The 21467-nt window shown below is 41.8% G+C and overlaps 1 protein-coding gene across 21 annotated transcripts in view; it reads left to right on the top strand.

Annotated features, from left to right (window-relative positions):
• ABLIM1 (actin binding LIM protein 1) overlaps positions 1-21467 on the top strand; it is a 336400-nt gene that overhangs the window by 299384 nt on the left and 15549 nt on the right. For 7 of the 21 annotated variants that reach the window (XM_042239059.2, XM_027960391.3, XM_042239058.2 and 4 more), the window contains 6 exons: positions 2190-2225; positions 4577-4706; positions 7171-7287; positions 16210-16314; positions 17985-18032; positions 21033-21179. In XM_042239059.2, coding sequence (XP_042094993.2) covers positions 2190-2225; positions 4577-4706; positions 7171-7287; positions 16210-16314; positions 17985-18032; positions 21033-21179 — 583 coding nt within the window. The remainder of the gene's footprint in view (positions 1-2189; positions 2226-4576; positions 4707-7170; positions 7288-16209; positions 16315-17984; positions 18033-21032; positions 21180-21467) is intronic. The other 14 variants (XM_042239061.2, XM_060404729.1, XM_042239060.2 and 11 more) reach the window with 8 other exon arrangements.

Below are 21467 nucleotides of genomic sequence, written 5' to 3'. Positions count from 1 at the left end.
GGCGAGCTGAAATACATTCATGGGGCTCGTGAGGAGAGAGAGCACATCCCCTAAATTTTGACAACTGTGTCTTCCAGCATCGTAAGATAATTGGTATAGGCAAGAAAAGAATGCATAGGGTCGCAGTGCAGCACAGTGGTATTGAGATGGGCTTCTGGAATCAAGTTACCTGGGCTTAACCCAGGGACTCCACTCATTCGTTATGTGACTTTGACCGTGAGACACCCTTTATAATCCTAACTTGTCTGTAAAGCAGATAATGACAGAATCTATGTATATACGTACATTGGTGTGTATATATTTACATATATATATCTATCTTTAATTTTTTTTAATTTTTCTAATCTGGTTTTGTTTTCCAGAGCATAGCTCCTGGGTGAAATGATCCCTAGGGTGGGAAGTGGTGTCTGTTTTCATGTAGTGCCACCTAGTGGTCACATTCCTGTAACTGCATCTGCAGCCTTTAACGTGCAGGTTGATTGATCGATTGGCTTGGGAGGTTCAGTTGCCTTTGCGGGGCAGAGTTTCACAGAGGATAAGGGGCAAAGGAAGGTTCCTGAACAGAGTGCATAGAAGCTGGTCCTATAGGAAGTGAATGAGAATTGCCTAATGTTCAAGCCTTACAAGCAAGGGAGGCGAGTTGCTTTATGGTGTTATGGGCCCAGATGTTTGAGCTTTGAAGTGAACATTTTTGTGTTTGGAACCAGACTCTGATATTTACTCTCCATATGACTTTGGGAAAATTGCATATTTCCATCTCGTTATCTGTAGACTCAAGATAATAGGGACACCTACCGTAGAGGTTTTCTGTAAGGATTAAGTGAAATATTTAGATTCTGGCACATAATAAGTACTCAACAATAACCTAGACTGATGGCCTACTGGTTTCTCTGAGCATAGAGTCTGGACTAGGTGGATGCCTTCCCATCAGAAATCAGATGTGTTCATGAACTCGTCTCCAACCCATGAAGCTTGCAGTTTAGAAGAGTTTGCAAGCTGTTTCGTTATCCTTTCAATCATTAGCACTTCCATAGAATCCATATACTGCCATTTTAGAAACACTGGAGAAGTAAGCTTGAAGTTCTGTGTAGCCATCTGTGCCTCCAGAAAGCAGATCAGACCAGACCATGGGGCTCGAGGAAGTCTGGAGTACAGATGGCTAGCAACTTCTTGTACACTTGGGAAAGAAGGGCAAATTTTGAAACTGAGAAATCCGCCACTGGCCGTGTTCTTCAGAACACTTCATTTGCATTTCATTTCTATTTGAAAGCTTTTTTGCATTTTTAATTGTGAACATTTCATTCATTCATTTAGGAAATATTCATTGGGTACCTAATATGTGCCAGGAGCTGCTCCAGTCGCTGGGAACACTTAGTTGTAAATGAATGGATTTCTTGCCCTCATGGAGCTTGCAGTGGAAAGTGGGAGACATATAATAGACAGACAGATACAGAACATAACATTACAGGGTGATATTGCTTTGACGGAAAATGAAGCAGAGTAAGGAGAAAGTACACGGGGGTTGGGGGGTGCTGGGTTGCTGCTTTAAGTGGGAGGATCACAGAAGGTACTGGGTGGTAATGCATTTGAGCAGAGGCCTCACTGAAGACGGGGAGTGAGCCCTGCAGGTGTCCGAGTGGAGAGCACTGCTGGCAGAGGACACAGCAAGTGCAAAGGCCCTGAGGTGAGAGAGTGCTTGGCCTGCTGGCTGCCTCGAGGAATCCTAGAAAGATGGAAGCCAGAAGGTGAATGGTGATGAGGTCGACAAGGCCTCCTGGGGAAGATGCCACCGAGGCAGTCACCATAACATATTACGTGATTACTTACTGTGGTTATAACTTAGTCAGCAACTGTGCTTACCAAATTCTGTCTCAGTAGACACTGTAACTCATGGTGGTAAACCATGAATATAGAGAGGAAATAGTTCCAATTTCTCTAACTTAATTGCCTAGAAGCATTACAGCATATTTGTCAAAACCTGTGGTTATCAGGCAGACACATGCGCCCCAGCCCCCCAAGGGCTTTGTCACTGTGTACCTGTCTGAGCCCCACTCTCATCTTCTGAGTCAGAAGATGGAGGACAGGCAAGGGTGCTGGCATGTGTGGTTTGAATAACGTTTCCAGATGATTCTGATAAGCAACTCTAATTAAAGCGAGTTAACATGTGACTTTCTCTTTTATTCTTCCAGTCTCCAAGGACTCTCTCTCCTACTCCATCAACGGAAGTAAGTGCCATTTTTGAAAATTTAAATGGGTGGAATTGCAGAATTACTTGGACCTTTCCTAGACTCACATTTTTGCAAAAGGACATTAAATGAACAGAAAAACTGCGTGAGATTATGGTGAATGTAGGAATCCTTAGTGTAAGATACGACTGTAAGATGCAGAAGCACATTTCTTTTTAAATGGACACAAGGAAATTAAGCCAGTTGTACATTGCACCTCTGAATAGCAGGAAAGTGTTTGCAGGGAGTAGAGCCATCTGTCCCTATGTTGGGCTCTTTCTCATCAACCATAATTAATTGATCTGATTCCCAACCTACTAGATTATCTGAAATGGCCAACTGTGGCCATGGTGTTTCTATCAGCAGAGCCATCTTCATGGAAGACCAGCCCTCTTAGTCTAAAATCAATAGCCTTACCTCCCTTCTCAGGCTAGACAGACCATATAGTAGCTTTTATCAAGTCCACCAGACTGTCTGTTCCCTTGGGAATAACCTCCTGAGTGTGTGGATCACATAGAGTGGTCAGTGATTGTTCCATAGTAAGCTATGGGTCCCGTGTCAACCCAAACATGCTCTTCCCTTCTGTAGCATCCAACACCAAAGACACAGCTCCTAAATGATTTTTACTCCCAACCCATTTTATTAAACGTTCTTCAGGAAGCTGGTGATTTTGATTTAGAAAATGAAACACCACCTTCACACTGTAGCCCTGGTCCCAGAAATTCTTGGTTTTGCCCTCATCCACATTGACTTACCTACATGATTACCAGAAGCCTTAGAAGTACTTCCTATTGTTCCTGTGTAATTTTTCTCTCGGAGGGTAGCTTTAAACTAGCAGCCTAAGCTCAGACCAACTCAAATCTGAGCATGGTCCAGCACCCAGGTCCACCCCAGCACTTCTTTCATGTAAGCTGTTAGAGATAATAATAAAGGGATTGTTTGTTCCAGCATGCTTCTTATTATTCTGCATTTCTTTATGCATCTAGTGAGCAAACTCCTCAGGGGTTAGGTCTACCCCCATCTACGAATAATAATTATAATAATAAATAAAATCAGTGGTCTTGTCTTAAAGTCGAGTAACTTTCTGGATAGTCTATATAAAACTGGACTGGGGTAATCACTGTAATTTGAGATGGTACAATCTCTGTAGTATTGTGATGGTTTATACTGAGTGCTATGAATAATTTCTGTGGGCATTTATGACTGAAGTGATGAAGCAGTCATTTCTGTAATTGACCACTTGCAAGATTGAGGCACATTACTGCAGGAATTTTGTTTTGTTGTTGTTTCAATTTATTGTCAGAGCCAACTAGGATCAAACCAAAGCTTTTTTGCCTCTTGCATTTCATATATCCATGGTAATTGAGATTTCAAATCATTTTTGTGCATTTTTTCAAACTTTTATTTTTATTGTGCTAGTAAAAACTTCACAGGACAGCACTCTCCTAAAGTGTAAAACATTCCATGTACTCGTCTAATTCTTATACAGTTTTATGTTATGGTTGTGTGTGTGATTTTTTTTTAATTTTATACGTACAGTATTCTTTAGATTTGGACATGGTGTGATGTTACTGTATTCCATTAAATTGATATGCCAATAGCTTAAGTGTACCCCCCATTTGTTGAGCACATAATACAAAACTTTGTCTTTATAAATGGTGACATTATAAATATCTGAGGAAATTTTTCTACTTAAAGATCATTAAAGTATTTTTAGGATTTGCCTCTTAGAGATAGAATTATTGGATTTGAGGCCACCACAAGCTTACTCTCCAGGAAAATCAACTTAGAATGTCCCCAGATCAACATCATAGATGGTATGAGTCGGTGGTTGGATCCAGGGGTGAGATTAGAGTCAGGAGGCTGTTTCTGAAACAGGTTCCGCCTGTACGAGCTACACACCTGCCCACAGGTCTCTTAGCTGCATGGAACCTTCTGGAACAGCCTGCATTTATGGAGAAGGGAGGGAACACCACGTGCTCTTCCTTCCTTCTGATGCAGGTCTAATGATACAACCTATGTGAATGCACTTTGTAAAACTGAAAAGCATCATATAAACATGGTCGTTGGAATTATTCCCTCTTTTCCCAGATCTCTGTCCACATTGGAGTTTATTTATCACTTTAACATCTTAAAATCTTGGTAAAGGCAAGGACTACAGGTTTTGAACAAAAGGTGTTACCCCTGGAATGTTCGTTTGCGTACCTACTTAAGGGATGTGCCCCTAACATGTATACAGGAGCGGGCCGATGCGAGAGTTCGTGGGGGACTTGGATGCAGCTCGACTTCACTTGAGCCTGACAACAGCCTGCCTGTGATTTGTGCGCCCACCGTCTCACACTTTCTTCCAGGGGTACCCGGATGGGCGGGACCGGATGATCCACCGGTCCACAAGCCAGGGCTCCATCAACTCCCCGGTGTACAGCCGCCACAGCTACACTCCAACCACATCCCGCTCTCCTCAGCATTTTCACAGACCCGGTAAGGGCACCTATTCCCGGGATTCACTCCGGGTAACCCTCTGTGTTTCTGTGTGATTGTTTTCCCACTGGTAGTATATTTAAAACTCTGACTGCCTGCCGAATCTACCTTCCCTTCTCCCAGAAAAAAAAAAATCAAAAACTCCTATCCCAAGTACAGTTTGTGTTATTTCTTTTCTTAAAAAAAAGACACATTTTATGATTATATTTATTATGATTTACTGAATCGTTACATTTTGACAGCAGACAGCAAAAAGTAAAGGAATTTATTTTTTTAAGACTTGAAGATAATCTCAGCACGTTGAGACTTAAAATGGAGATCTCCGAAAGAAAATATGGTGATGTGCCCTTTAGGCTTACCAGCATTGTCTACAATCCAGTGTCAGTCATTTATGGATGGGTTTGTTATGTTTCTCCAGGCACATGGTATTACTGTGGGTGCTTGGCTAAGAACCCACTAGAAGGAAGTCTCATATGTAAGCATGGGCTGTATTTGGTCAATTTTAAGGTGCCTTCCAACCTAAAAATTTGAATCAGACTTGGAAAATATAAAAGCACTAGAGATGAGCTATGATGGAGACTATTAAAAGTAATGATCTTCATTCGACCTTTATCTCTGCAAAATGTAGCCCTTTTTCATATTAGAGGGTGTCTCCTATGTGGAAGTAGAAAAAGAATAATCTTATCACAGAAGACAGATAAATAAATCCACAGAAGAAATACATTCACCAAGGAAGATCTTGGCTTTTTAAACAAACTTGGTGATGACGCACGTCTACAAAGACTTCATTTTAAGGCTCTTGCTTTTGTGCAGGCTCATAAGCCCATTCATATGGGAACTTATTTTATAAAATAAAACCAAAGGAATGAACCAAATGTAAAAAGGCTGCAATCTTCTCTTTAAAGCCAGAAATTTAGTGCTTGTAGAGGATTAAATTTTTACTCTTGGGTCCTTCAATAATATATAGTTTTCTCTAGGCTCCTAAACATTTACTCAGTATTTGTTGAATTCCATTAAAGGAAAATTTTCAGGAAAGGAATTCCTTTTATTTGTCATATCCATTTATATCCATTTTAGGGCTTCCCCGGTGGCTCAGAGGTTAAAGCGTCTGCCTGGAATGTGGGAGACCCCCGGGTTCGATCCCTGGGTCGGGAAGATCCCCTGGAGAAGGAAATGGCAACCCACTCCAGTACTCTTGCCTGGAGAATCCCATGGAGGGAGGAGCCTGGTAGGCTACAGTCCATGGGGTCGCAAAGAGTCAGACACGACTAAGCGACTTCACTTTCACTTTTATATCTATTTTATTCCTGGGTTTGGATTTAAGTCCTTATTTGCCTGGGTAATGAGAAATCCTTTATGCCACCATCCCTACGTGTGGGTATACCCTAAGGTCACTGAGGCTACAGCCGTGACCTTGTCAGAATGACATGGGGTTGCCAGGAAACTGTCCAAGAGACCACTGGATAGCCAGGGAGTGGTCAGTCAGGGACTTGGTTTCCCAAAAAGGCCATGTCCTCACGGGGCAGTAGAAAGTGTTCCTGTGTTCCCGTCGTAGTTCTGAGGCCAAGAACCTTCAGAACATTTTGTGCGTCCTAAGCACCTCTTCTCCCCCTCCATGATGCGTTATGGGCCTGTGTGATGCCAGTTATTAAGATTATTTTTTCAAGGCGGAGGCTCTGCTAGCACAGTCATGGTCAACACAGAGCACCTTGAAGTATCCAGTCCGTAAGTTCTAGATGCCAGAGAGTCATGCACGCCCCTCGGTCTGGTTTAGCTTAAAGGTCCGTAACTGAGTTTCCAGCTCATCAGTGCCTCCACTGCCCATTTCTCGGCATCATAGGCAGCTCTTTGCCCCCAAGGGACACAGACAAGTACAAAGTAAAATTAAACTTCTAATAGGAGAAGTTTACCACTTCAACAGAAAAAAAAAAAAGAGAATCTGACCCTGACATATTGGTATTGGGTTGGCCAAAAAGTTCATTTGAGTTTGTCATCTTACGGTAAAACCCAAATGAACTTTTTTGGCCAGCCTAATAGTTCTTTGCAAGGTTCTTGGAACTTTCAAACATACATGTCAGAGGATTCTGTTAGGTGCCTTTTTAAAAACAGCCATGGTTGAGTCTAAGTGGCATGCCTGGTCCCGACTCAGCAGTCGAGGGTGTCATCCTGCCAGAATGTCTTGGTGGCCGTTCCCTCCCACTAAAACCATTTATCCTCGGAGAGTGACTCTGGACTGACCTGGACCCGTTGGCAGACTCTCCCCACTGTGCCTAACCCCTCGCAGGCGCCTTCTTAACCCCTTTTCCTTCCTCTGTTTTCAGACTCCTGATTAATGTTCTTTATTTTGTTTTTTTTTTTTTCCTTTTCCCTCCCTTGGAACGATGGCGGCGTCCCTGCTCCTGTGTTAATTTCTGCTCTTCTTTTCTGTCTCCACCCTGCCCTGCCCCTGGTCCTTGCTGCACAGAGCTGCTGTCTCCTGGTGTGCAGAGGTCCTTCCTGCGCACCAGCAGCCTCAGCTCCGCCCACAGCGACTCCCGCCCTAACTCCCCATTCCGACACCACTTCCTTCCCCATGTGAAAGGTAAGGAGGCAGGCTTCTCCAGGCAGCACCCTGCAAAGCGGAGATTTATTAGCACCCTGGGAAGGCTAATAAGGTGCATCTCCAAGAGTCAGCCCCCAGCTTTGGACCTCTCAGCATGCCTGCGTGCGTCATGACTTCACACCCAGCCATGTCTTAGAACTGGCATAGCATCTCTCCTTGGGAGAAATATGTCATTTCTAAGGGCTCTAGACGAAGTAACAGGAAGTACGTTGGAGACCTTCTCTCCTGCTTAGGAAAAAATATATATTATTATTTTGCTTTTCTCTGTGTTAGAAGCAAAATATAATATATATCTGGGGGATTTTCCTGGTTTTGATATGTGATATGGCTCAGCAAAACCCAACGGTATTCAGCAACAAGGATTCCAAAGTTGTCCTCATGATGATAAGCCATGTAACCACTAAGATGTTTGGACAGTACGAAAGACCTGGGGCCACGTAACTGAAATTTCTCTCCTTGAGCCAACTCTTAGGGTGATCTTCCTTTGACTTGTCCTGATGTCTGCATGATGGAGAAGAGGGGCTTTGCCTTCCGTTTTCTGTTCCTGCCCATCTCTGCCCTTGCCTCTGTGTCGTTCCCATTGTTCTCATTGTGCTTCGGTAGCAGTCCTCAATCGGAGTTCTCAGTTCTCCTTACTTGGTGGGGGAGCCAGGAGCCACAGAGGGATCATGAAGGGGCCATAATTTAAAATACGTCGGAGCTCCCAAAGGGAAGCTGACTTCTTCCATAGCCTTGATTTGAACCAAAGTAACTGAAGAGAATATTGAGTTAGCCAAAACGTCCATTTGGATTTTTCATAAATGGTTATGGAAAAACCCAAACAAACTTTTTGGCCAACCCAAGAGCTGAAGGAGAGAGTTGCAGGCAAGCACAGATGTTGTCATGGGTCTTAAGACAGACCTGAAGGATTCTAACCCTGAGCTCCAAGATCTCACATCACTAACACTTTCTCGAACAGCCTAAGTGTTGTGCTCTTTGACTGAATTTTGTTTGCAGTCTACCCAACCTTTTTACTCATCTGGATTTTCAGGACTCAGTTGTTCAGTCAGTTCAGTTCAGTCGCTCAGTCATGTCCAACTCTGCAACTCCATGGACTGCAGCACGCCAGGCTTCCCTGTCATCACCAGCTCCAGGAGCTTGCTCAAACTCATGTCCATCAAGTCAGGTGATGCCATCCAACCATCTCATCCTCTCTCGTCCCCTTCTCCTCCTGCCTTCAATCTTTCCCAGCATCAGAGTCTTTTCAAACGAGTCAGTCCTTTGCATCAGATGGCCAAAGTATTGGAATTTGAGCTTCAGCATCAGTCCTTCCAATGAATACTCAGGACTGATTTCCTTTAGGATTGTCTGGTTTGATCTTGCAGTCCAAGGGACTCTCAAGAGTCTTCTCCATCACCACAGTTCAAAAGCATCAATTGAGTTGAGTCCAACTCAGTTGAGTCCTAAAATAGAAATGTCCTGCCCCTATCAGTAAGCAGTTACTTTGTGAGCATGCTATTTTTTTGCATTTTCTAGGCTGTGAAAATAACATTGCTGATATGCCTATTGAAGACATACACCACTTGCCTTTAGCAAAGACATCTGTCTTTTTCAGCAGGCACAGCACTTTCTAAAATTCTTGACAGATTATTTGTGCCAGTTTTTCCCAGAGCACAGAGGGCCTCATTCCTATTCTCCACCCTGAGCTCCTCTCAGGGGGTGTTGAAGGTCAGCAGCTGCAGCAGCTCATGGTTTAATCCTTGTAGAGGTAGATGGCAAGTGCCAGTTTGTAGTTGGCAAGGTGAAATGCCCTGGTGTATTATAGGCGGGCTTCCTAGGTGGCACGGTGGTAAAACATTTGCCTGCCAATGCAGGAGACATGAGTTCAATCCCTGGGTCAGGAAGATCCCTTGGAGAAGGAAAAGGCAACCCATTCCAGTATTCCCACCTGAAAAATCCCCTGGTGGGCTACAGTCTACGTGGTCACAAAGAGGTAGTCGTGACTGAGCACGCACGCCTCCTCATAATGAGCACCCTGCTCTGTGCATCGGTGATTTCCCTCTCAGCATGATGCTCTTTAAACACTTCCGGTTACATCACTCCTCACAGTATCCTGTGATTAAAGTAGCACGCGGGAGGCATTGGGGTAGATGAACAGCTGAGGCCCTGGTTAAGTGACCCGGCCAAGGACCCGCAGCTCGGAAGTGACAGCACCTGGACTAGAGAGACCCCAAGCCTTCTCAACCTTCATTCCTGTTAGAGGGATGCGTTTCAATATAAATATACTTGAAGAATAATTTTTAAAGCAACTTTTTACTTTCCATCCCTTTTTAACTAGAAAATTTCATTCTCCAGTTCAGTTCAGTTCAGTCACTCAGTTGTGTCCAACTCTGCGACCCCATGAACCGCAGCATGCCAGGTCCATCGCCAACTCCCGGAGTCCACCCAAACCCGTGTCCAATGAGTCAGTGATGCCATCCGACCATCTCATCCTCTGTCATCCCCTTCTCCTCCTGCCCTCAATCTTTCCCAGCATCAGGGTCTTTTCAAATGAGTCAGCTCTTCGCATCAGGTGGCCAAGGTATTGGAGTTTCAGTTTCAACATCAGTCCTTCCAGTGAACACCCCGGACTAATCTCCTTTAGGATGGACTGGTTGGATCTCCTTGCAGTCCAAAGGACTCTCAAGAGTATTCTCCAACACCACGGTTCAAAAGCATCAATTCTTCTGCGCTCAGCTTTCTTTATAGTCCAACTCTTACATCCATACATGACCACTGGAAAACCATAGCCTTGATTAGACGGACCTTTGTTGACAAAGTAATGTCTCAGCTTTTTAATATGCTATCTAGGTTGGTCATAACTTTCCTTCCAAGGAGTAAGCATCTTTTAATTTCATGCTGCAATTTCATTCTTATGGAGGCTAAAACAGTTATTTGAGTCATTTAAATTACAAAATTAACAAATGTGTACTTTTCAATAGAAACACCAACTAGTTATTAAAATTACAGTACCTCAATGTACCTAAATGGTGCTTTATTAAAAATACAGATATGCAGTCTTTTCTGTTTTGTCTGATATCAAAGTATACAGTCAAATAGTATAGGTTTAAATCCTAAAAAACCTTGGTTCGTCTCACACTTATACTTTCAAAATATCTAATACTCTCTTTCCCATTTTCTTTTTACTGGATATATGTCTACAGTTTGTTCAGATGAAATAGTTCATGTATTTCAGATATAAACTATGAAGTATATAACAGTATATGTTTAGTTATAAAAAGCTTTTTGCTACACTGCAAAACCAATCATGCAGAATTTGTATATCAAAGATATTGCTTTAAAGTTTAGTCTAGTTGAATAGCTAAATGCAGATTCTCTAAGGAATTACGTCTTTCTTATTCTGAAACACATGTATCTACGTGGAAGTCCTCTCCAGCATAGAGGAACTTAGGACCATGGAGAAACACATCTAAGATATCTTTAAAGGAGTAAAATCTCCCAAGGTTTTCCATGGCTCTTCATTTGAGCATTCACTCTGTATCTTGGAGCTTGTTTTATAATCTCCAGGAAATTATTTCTGAAACAGATACAAACCAAGGAGCTTGAGGACTCTAGGGTAGGTTGTCCGTCTCAGGAAGATGTAGCTGAAAGCAGGAGTCCTCTTGCCACTCTGGCAGCCATAAGCCCTCGTTCTACTGCCCTAGTTTAATTCTTAGCCCTTATTTCAGACTTAAGTGGCCCAGGCCCCCAGGGTCCACTGAGCTGAGGACGCCTGCGTGGGTGTAGAGCGTAGATGCGCATCACCAGCTGTCTCTCTGTGTCATTGGCTTCCCCATCTACTTTCTGTAATGCCCTTCTTGTTTCTCATTGTGTTTTTATTTCTGTTCTCTGACCTTCCTTGCAGTTTCATTTTATATCAGTATGTCATTGTTGGGTGCTTGCCTATTTGGAGAAACTGTTTCACCTTGTTTGGGGCTTTGTGGGCTTCTCTTGTGGCTCAGCTGGTAAACAATCTGCCTGCAATGCTAGAGACCTGCGTTTAATCCCTGGGTTGAGAAGATCCCCTGGAAAAGGGAAAGGCTACCCACTCGAGTATTCTGGCCTGGAGAGTTCCATGGACTGTATAGTTCATGGGGTGGTAAAGAGTCGGACACGACTGAGTGACTTTCACTTTCACTTGGGCTTCACACTGTTTGCAGAGTTTCTCTTTGAAATACTATTAGACATTACTTTCTGTGTCCGTGAATCAGGCTTGCAAACAGGAGAGCTACATATATTAAATCTCATTGAGAGGAATCTTCCCTGTTTTGCCATAGATATGAGTTGCTATGATGCAAATATGTATTTGACACTTGCTGAAGGAAACCCTAACACTTCCTGAAGCTTTAGACAAGAAGCAGTAATCTTGAAACTCTGTCATGAAATTCTAGAAGCTGCCAATGTCTAAGGTCCCCTTGGCATTTATATTTTAGAACATAAGCACTTAGAGCTCAGAAGCTAAGTGGTACGCCAGCAGACTCCCGCAGCAGACACAAGCATTGCCATTTAGATTGACTTGTCTTAGGATTTGTCACTGAGGCTCTCAGTGTTCCAGAAAGAAGAAGGAAAGTAGGACAGAGCATTTGAATTTGTTAAGCACGGTGGGAATCCTGCCAATGAATGATCTCTCGAGGACTGAAAAATTGACACATTAAACTGACATGGAAAGAGCTAAAAGTGAAGACCAGGAAAATATAAATCTATATACATGATAGCTCCTCATCCAGATAGCTAAGATCACTAACAACTTAACCAACACAAGGACTTATTTAAAGAACAAAATGGCTGAGTATGAGATATATATACTATTATTTTTAAACAGTGTTAACTCCAGGCTGATCGATGTTGATGATGATACCTTCCATATGTGATTATTTCATCTGATGCCCCATATATCCCTTATGCCTGAGTAATGAAGTGCACACAAAAATAACCTTTTGGGGCCTTCACCATTTATTTCCATTCAGGATAGAGTGAAATGTTTTATCACTTACAGATTGAGTGTTTGATTTAGAAAAGGCCTCCTCTTGAGAATTTCTTTCTTTTAAAACTGCCAAAATTTTTAATGCCTTTCATCTTTTAAGGACTAGGAATTTGGTACCTAGCAATGTCATATACTCCAAGACCTTATTCCCAACAAGTCATGTGACATGTAGAAATCATACTGTTCAGGAGCACTTAGATGGCTGTGTTGCTGAGTGTCTGTTTACCTAACGTGTTAAGATGTCATTATGGGAGGCTTTTAAATGATTATAAAATTAAATCTACTTATAGAGACTTCAACATAGTAGTGTTTTGTTTTGTTTTTTTTTTTCTATCAACTAGAAAGGGCAATGGTTGCTGAAGATATGCTGCCAGAAAAACCTCTGCCCCACTGCATTCAGGCAAAATTCACCCTTTGGGAATTTAGACAGTCAAACCATCACTTTTGAGGGCTTCCCAGGTGGCACTGTGGTAAAGAATCCACCTGCCAATGCAGGAGACTCAAGAGACATGAGTTTGATCCCTGGGTTGAGAAGATCCCGTGGAGAAGGAAATAGCAACTCACTCCAGTGTTCCTGCCTGGAAAATCCCATGGTCAGGGGAGCCTGGTCAGCCACAGTCCAAGGTTTGCAAAAGAGTGACATGACTGAACACACACACCCCCCCCCCCACATACTTTGAGAGCCGTCAGCCATAGAGGTTACGGGTTTCTACTTGCCGGCAGAGCATCTTAATAATAGAAAGACTTTTAATTCATGGGCAAATGCTAATTCTAATGACTTTAAATCTTGATGTCCCGTAAGTGCATCTGTTTTTATGTATGAATGACTCTGGCTATTAACTATCAGAACAAACTTAATCAAGTTTCATCTGTTTGGATATTATAACCAAAACCTGTGAGAACATATCCCCCAGAAAATTTGATGTTCTCCAGGTACAGGAAGGTTAGAGGTGCAGGATTAAGGGCAGAGAGCAATGTAGATTTAGAGCAGTAGCATCGGTGTTGAGGATATACAGAGTCTTCAAAAAAACACTCAAAGCAAGGAAGTTGAGTCTCTCTACATCTTCCTTTGAGAAGGGCCCACAAGAATTATTCTGTTTTTCAGTTAGGGATTATTTTTGTGAGTAATTTCTAATGTGTGTAAGAGTAAAGGATTCTTCTGAAGTGGCACAATTCAGTTGGGGTTATTGAGGATCAACCCCAGGGAAACCTATTTAAAAAAAAACAAAAAAGATGCTATTGTAATCCCATTGTTGTGCCCTAGTATCTGGCTGCCTTTAATTAAGAAAAAGATGGGGTTGACCCTGGAGTGGTACTTACTAAATTAGGTCATTTGTTGCTATAGAATTATTTAGTTGGTCTACTTCAGTCATTATTCACAGACATTTATTCAGCACTTAGTCTTGGCCAGGCATTGTGCTGAACACACCAATATGAAAGAGACCTAGTTCTGATTCAGCCTTAGGTTTAAAGCCAGATTTCCTACCAAACATAATATCCTTCCTTCCCTTGGGGCCTCTACCTGTGTTTTCCATACTCAGTTTTTTCAGACAGGGTTATTTCTCCTTAGGAGAGTGATAGTAAATGAGATAACATTTTCTTTAAATGAACGTTTTAATATATCAGTAATTTGGGGTGAAGCTTCATAATTTTTAAAAGCTAATATCTGACTTTAGTAAAGACAGCATTATAATATATTGGGAACTAGATGGTAAACTGACTCTTGGGGAAAAAAGCAGGGGCAAAAGTTTTAGAACATGATAATCAAAAACCTGGAATCTAAATTAGAGTAACAAATTCAGATCTCACATTTGGACTATCTTACTGCCCATTTAGTACAGATCTGTACTCTGGTTATCTAAAACTACACATTTTGAAAAACTAAAAAGCCTGTTAAACATATTATTCTGAAACTGCAGCAGTTAACATCTCTCATGTGTTGCCAGCCAGATTTAAAACTGTCTAACTTACTTGAAGAAATTGGTTCTTGTACATCTAAAACTAGTACACTGTTATATGTCAGTTATATCTCAGTTTTTTAAAATTTAAGATAAAAAGAAGAAATTTATTCCTGCTCTATTTTCTGAAGATCTATGATTTATTTAAAATTGTTTGCCTTAATTGATAGATAAATTGGACGTTATCAAAATTTAAAACTTTTGTGCTTCAAAGGACTCTATCAAGAGACTAAAAGACAGCCACAGAATGAAAGAAATCATTTGCAGATTGTGTATCTGATAAGAGACTTGTATCAGAATATGTGAAGAACCCTTACAACTCAATCATAAAAGTATTGTATTGGCCAAAAAGTTCATTTGGGGGTTTTTCCATAAAATCTTATGGGAAAAACTGAAATGATCTTTTTGGCCAACTCAATAATTATGGAGCTTCCCTGATGGCTCAGATGGTAAAGAATCTGCCAGTAACATGGGAGATCTGGGTTCAGTCCCTAAGTTGGGAAGATCCCTTAGAGGAGGAAATGGCAATCTACTCCAGTATCCTTGCCTGGAGAATCCCCATGGACAGAGGATCCTGGTGGGCTACAGTTTATGAGGTCACCGAGTAGGACACGACTGAGCAGCTAACACTTGACAATTATGTTACTAGTTCATTAACTTTTGATAGTTCTACATTTTTTGGTGTTTTCTTGGGATGGATGTTTGCTCAGTCGTGTGGAAGGAAGACAGTAGGGTAAGAGCTGACCTCTTTCTGATTTTGCATAAGTCTCAGTTCACCCCTGCAGCTCTCATCAGAGAGAGTGGTGGTGGCTATGGAAGTGGGTCTCTAGGCTTTTGCAGCCACGCCCAGCAGCCCCGTCCTCACCCTCTCCTCCAAGAACCCTGTGCTGCCCAGCCACAGGCGCCTGTCCTGCCCAGCCACAGGGGCCTGTCCTCTTGCTCCCATGCACCGCGGCCCTTCCTTCCCCACGATGTTCCAGCTCCCTAGATTCTGGACCTTCTCGCCCCTTTAGCCACCCACCCACCTTGTGACACCATCTCAATTCTAGCGTCTTTCCACAGCCTTTCTGAAAAATCAATGGCACCTTCATCTGAGTGCCTTGAATTTTTTGTATACCCGAGTCAGCACCTGTATGGCGTTACATATACTCATTTGTTGTAAGTCTCCTTAGGTAGACCCTGAGCCCTTTGCGGCCAGACATCACATCTCCTTCACCTTCTTAGCTTCAGCTGAAGCTCATTGCCCAGCCACAGTAGGTGCTCAGTAAATGTCTTACCGATTGAACTGTTAGACTGGATGAAGCTTTGTCTTTAAGAGAAGGGTGGAGAAAGTGGTCCCAAAGTACCTGGAAGAAAGGGATCTGACTCTATTATGTACATTTCAAAGTGAGGCAACAGAAATGTAGGCTGCAGTAAAGGCACTTTGTGTTGCTCAGGGAAAGGACCAGGCAACTACACAGGTTCCCAGTCTTAGCCTTCCATTCAAAGAAATAGATTCCGATTGCCAGCCTCTGCCATCATGCCTGGAAGTGATTGTATTTGGGTTTGCATATCCCACCCCTTTACATGCTTGGGATGTAACCATCTGATACTGACCCTAAATCATTAGCAAGTGACTTTCCATCCCCCTCAATGTACTTTCCATCTAATCAGTTCGCTGCCAGCTCACAGCCTTCAACCGCATGCCATTGGAATGATGCATCTAACCGCTAGCTGCTTTTAACCTAGTTCCACTTGAACTCGAGTCTCTCTTTTGGAAAAATTCAACCTTATTCTAGTCACCTTTGTGACCCAAATTGATGAATTGAGTTTGTTGCTTTGATTTCTCCTTTTTGATGAACCTCCTTCCGGTTTGTTGTTTTGAATTTTTATTATGCTTGCTTTGTTTTCTTTCTTGCTCTCCCTCCTCTCATTTTGTTTTCTCCATTCTTCTCATTGGAGGCAATGAGCCGTCCAGCGGCCGGAACTCCCCTCTCCCTTACCGGCCAGACAGCCGCCCTCTCACTCCAACTTACGCTCAGGCCCCTAAACATTTCCATGTTCCAGGTAGGAGCTGACACGGTCTGTGTCTTGGTGTCCTGTCACGGTGTAGAATGTAGCCTTGTCGCTTCTGTCTCGTCTCCATCTCTCATGCTCTGTTCATTGAGATGCACACAGCCGATAACCCCTAAATTGCAGTGTCTGACCTAGAGGGCCTTTCAGAAGCTGTGTATGGGAAATGCCAGGATTGTATTGAAAGTGTCAGTTTTCTCTAAAATTTTGAAAGTAGGGTGGGAGGCAGAAGGTGAAGGAAGGAGGGTTGAATCGCTTTATTTTGTTTTGACTAAAATTTTAATTTTAGCCTTTTATTGGAACCTCCTAAGCTACCACTCTGTGGCTTACTGTCATTGACTATCACGATGGCAATCGAGTTATCTTCTCATTGTAAAGACTGAACCACAGCGTTCTTGAAAGTACGTTTATTTTATCTGTTTGTCCTCAGCATGGAGATTCTTTCTATGGGCTTTTCAGAGAGCTGTAAAATTGGGTCATTTGGAGGGTCTTTCTGCAATGTATAATTAACTAACCCTCCATAGCCCACAGAGAGATCTTGCAATTTAGGCTTGGCACGCTAAGCTTTAGTGTCATGGTGCAAACAGTAATTTGCCGACAGGAACTGGAAAAGTCAGAACCCACATCAGTATCTTCATGTTTCGGATCAGCTCAATTTGTGAAGGCAAGATTGGCCATCAGAGGTCATGATGTTATTTTTCCATCAGAAGTACATTGCTTTGCTTCTTTTAGCTACTGAAAGTAGTCTAATAAATGACTGCTGTGTTAATGTTAGCATACATATTTGGAATCTGTATTAGTTTTTCTCTTTTGAGAAAAACTTAACAAACTTAAAAACTCAACAAACAAAGTTCAATAGGATTCATCCCACTGAGATACGACTGCCTTTTTAAAAAAGAAAAAGTTTCATCAAACCTTGAAAATTAGTGTTGTACGTTTGTGGCTTTTTCACAAGAATCCAGTACCCAAGGCTCTGGGGAAACCTTTTGAAACCTCCCGAGTATTTGCAAAGTGAAATGGTTGTATAATCAAATGGGGCTCTGTATAAAAATGTGAATAATATTTGGCATCTCTTTTCCTTTCCTTTTTTTTTTTTAATTTGGCCTATGCACATTAGGATTTTGTCCAACATCTTGTCAATACATCAGATTAGCCTTGCACGTAAAAACTGTTTCTGTGTTTTACAAAAAGGTACTCTTAATTTTACTTCATTGCTTTCCACTGTTCCACTCATTAGTTGAAAAGTAAATTGAGCTGCTAGTCTCTACTGGGAGCTCAATTTCTAGACAGTAGCAATTTGGGGATTTTCCTCAAACTGGTTATGTCTTCCTCACCATCACAGTATCTCCGCTGCTTGCATTTCTCCCCATTTTAACACCACTTTCACTGAAGTGTGTATTTGAAATAAATGGCTTATGAGTGAGTGACACCTTTCTATATCCTAAGATGTATTACAAAGGATTCCATGTCACATGTCTATAGTAATTCACTCATTTCTGTAATTTCTTCTTTAGTAACCTCAATCTTTGTAATACAAAAAAAGTCAACGTTCTGGGTTATTTTTGTTCAAGAGTCTTCAGTTCGGTTTGCCTCTGGGTTGATCTGTTTTTCCCATCGCTGAACAGGTTCCCATAATCACTCACCTTTGCTTTTCATTTCCACAGATCAAGGGATCAACATTTACCGAAAACCACCCATCTACAAACAGCATGGTAAAACCCACTTTCCTCCACGTAGCTTTTAAGTAGCAACGTCGGCTCAACTCTTTGCTGTCCTCTGAAACGCTCATCTGCTGTTGCTTTTGAGAATCAAACTGGGGTGTCCAGCATGTTATGCCTTTATGGTCTGCTAAGATGCAAATACTGTAAAGTTGGTTTTCCTAGATAGAAAACACCGTGCCTTTTTCTGAGCCCATCAACATGTATCATTTCACTCATACAGGAGGGGAAGTATGATCACACAGTCATTCACAAAACACCCTCACAAGACTTTTCTTTGTTGGGGGGTGGGCATCAAAGAACTTAACCAACCTCTCTGATAATTTTGATGAGCTTGCAGTTTAACTAATTAAAACAAGTGAACACTAGCTATGTAAAAAATTCATTTGACCAAGGGAACTCCCTGGTGTTCCAGTGGTTAGGATTCCACGCTTCTGCTCCAGGGGGCATGGACTCAGTCCCTGGTCAGGGAACTAAGATCCCACAAGCTTCACAGCCGAAAAAAAAAAAAAAAAAGAGAGAGAGAGAGAAAATGGATTAATTAATTTGACCAAGCCCCCATCAGCCTGACTGTCCAGTTCCCCAGTTTCTGATGGGGCATGCAGACATCTGCGCCCTGTGGTAGAGTGGACCAGCCTCACGCACAGGCCCTAGCCTTGGTCCCAGCTCATCACGTAAACCATTCCGAGATATCACAGATGAAATTTCTGTCCCTCAGTCTTCTCATCTGCAAAAGCCTGTGCATGAGGCCAGCTTGTCTCTGAAATTCTTGCAAACTAAGAACTACTGACGTGGATCTAGAACTGTGTTTTCCTTTTCAGGGAATATAGAATTTTAAAACCCAGGAAATTGTATTACTCTTTGCAAGTCACTATTCCCTCCACCATTTTTAGGTCTCTATAGATTCTGCTGCTGTAAATCTTCATGAATAGGTTGAAAGCCACGACTTTGGGTGATTTCAGAAAATTGTACCCAAATTGTGCCTGGAAATTTGAAGGCTGCCTTTAGAATCCAGTTGACATTAATGTATTCTGAAGGCTTAGGATGATATGAAAAGCAAATAAAGTTGAAATGAAAAGAGGAAAAAAAAATTCAGGCCAGCATTATAGGGGAAAAAAGAGAAAGTAGGTATTGTAATGGCTCTAAGACTAGGTTTTTTTTTTCTTCACTTGTGTTTTTCTTTTTTAGTTTACACCTTGTGCTTGCTTTTTTAAGTTTGTTAACATTGTTTTTGTTTGCTTTTTTATGGTTTAATGTCTTCTCACCCACTCATTAACATGTGAATGTTTACTGACTTCACCAATTCTAATGCGTAAGTACTGTTTGAAGTCTGGCTTTTTTTTTTTTTTTAATTTAAGAATAAGATTCCCAGTTTGACTTATCAGAAACTATTTATTTAGAGACTTTTTCTTTAAATACTAAAATCTCTAAGACCCTGCCTCTCCAGACAAAAATAACCAAATAAGATTTAAAGAGATTGGATAATGTTAGGTTATTTATTTGGAAGGAATTGACTTCTTTTTGTGACATTGACTTTATGCTTTACTTTCTATCAGTCTATTGGAATTAAGAGTAACACAAGCAGAGGGGTACATCCAAAGGACTTTCTGCAAGAGAGCAGTTCTGTGTGATAGAAAAAGATGTCATACCATACCAAAAGCTGATGTCTGTGCTCTGTGCATTTCGAAAATGCTAGATTTAAATAAAGTCACACTCCTCATTCTTTAACACGCTAGCACCTATTATCCTTCTATAAGAAGAGGATATACAAGGCATTGTTTTCCAAGCTGATTTTATCTTTTTTTCCTCATGAGGTTAGAGATTAAGAAAAACACTGTTCCATCCCTGATTGAGAATTTACCCCTTTTTTATACATGGCAACCTCGATCAAGTTACTTAACCAAAATGAGACTCAGAGGTTACTTTAAAAAAATGAGCAATCAGAGCTGAAAATTCCAAAGTTACTTCCAGATTTAAAAATCTGTAAGCTCCGGGAGGAGGCCAAGTTGTATCTATGGTATATAAATACATATTATTAATATATTTAGACATGTTTAGTAACATCCCAGATCAGTTTGCAAAACTAGCCAGAGTCAGAGACTGACCATTTAGCCTGGCTTGTTTCTGTGGTTACATTCGGGGCTCTAAGCCAGTGGCCTCTCCTGTAAGCACAGCCATGAAGCACACTGTGAGCTAACGCTGCTCCTAGTCTGTCTTTGTTGTTTTAAAGTTGGATGACTCGCTTGTATATGCAGACCCTTGAGCAGAATGACCAAATGCATATGGCAAGCCTTAGTCTCAAGGCTAATTCCTGCAAACTGATAGTGACCTTTCCTGCTGCCATTTCACCTGGCACTCAAGGACACATATATAATATCCAAGGATTAAAATGAACCGGATCAATATTTTTATGGCTAAGAAGCCACAAAGACCCAAAACCAACTCTCTTACAATTAACACCTACAGTCAATTGACAGTGTCATGCATTTTACTTACCTCTTTAATTTCAAATTACTAATTCAAGTTTCTAATTGCTCTAGAAGAGTATTGTCCAATGGAACATTCTGTGATGACGGGAAATGTTCTTTAATTATGCCGTCCAATACAGTGACCCCTAATCACAGGTTGATCACATAAAATGTGGCTAGTGTAGCTGAGGAACTGAATTTTTATTTTATTAATCATTTTGGTTTATTTAATTGCATTAATTTAAATGTAAATGGCCACGCGTAGCTCAAGCTAGTATTGGACGGCACAGCTCTAGAACAAGGTTTTTTCAGATGTAGAATAGATGTGGAGTAAAGTTTGCTTCTGGCAGAACACAAGGAAGATGAGTCGTCACCCAGGCACTGTTAGTGACTGGGCTATTGATAACGGTGATAAGCAGCTATCTGGAATTGACACTTTGGCCAGGGCACAAGAAAGCGATGTCAGAGGGTTGTACCACTGTGGCCTTGCAGACTGAGAGCTAAGCTGCCCCTGATTCCCATCTAGATGCAGCTGCCTTGGCAGCCCAGAGCAAATCTTCGGAAGACATCATCAAGTTTTCCAAGTTCCCAGCAGCCCAGGCTCCAGACCCCAGCGAGATTCCAAAGATTGAGACGGACCACTGGCCCGGTCCCCCCTCACTTGCCGCCGTAGGTATGCCACTGTTGCAGCTAAGCCAAATGGACGGATTGCTAGGAGATTTCAAAATGAAATGCTTAAAAAATATGCAAGGAAATGTGTAAAGATTTTAAGAAAAGTATGACCAAGAGGTAGAAGAGTGAAAAGAACTAATGTAGTATTAAGATGTGTGCAGAATACTTCCAAGTTACAAGAACCCAACCACCAGAGCCTTATGCTAACCAAACCCAACAAGGGGCAGAGCTGGTCTAAAACAGGTATTTTGTGTGGACTCTCAGTGGTTGTTGTAAAATCAGTAGCTCT

This window comes from Ovis aries, chromosome 22 (genome assembly GCF_016772045.2).
Source record: "Ovis aries strain OAR_USU_Benz2616 breed Rambouillet chromosome 22, ARS-UI_Ramb_v3.0, whole genome shotgun sequence".
Taxonomy (NCBI): domain Eukaryota; kingdom Metazoa; phylum Chordata; class Mammalia; order Artiodactyla; family Bovidae; genus Ovis; species Ovis aries.
Note: the sequence above shows the minus strand (reverse complement) of the source record. Positions and strands in the feature narration are given on the sequence as shown.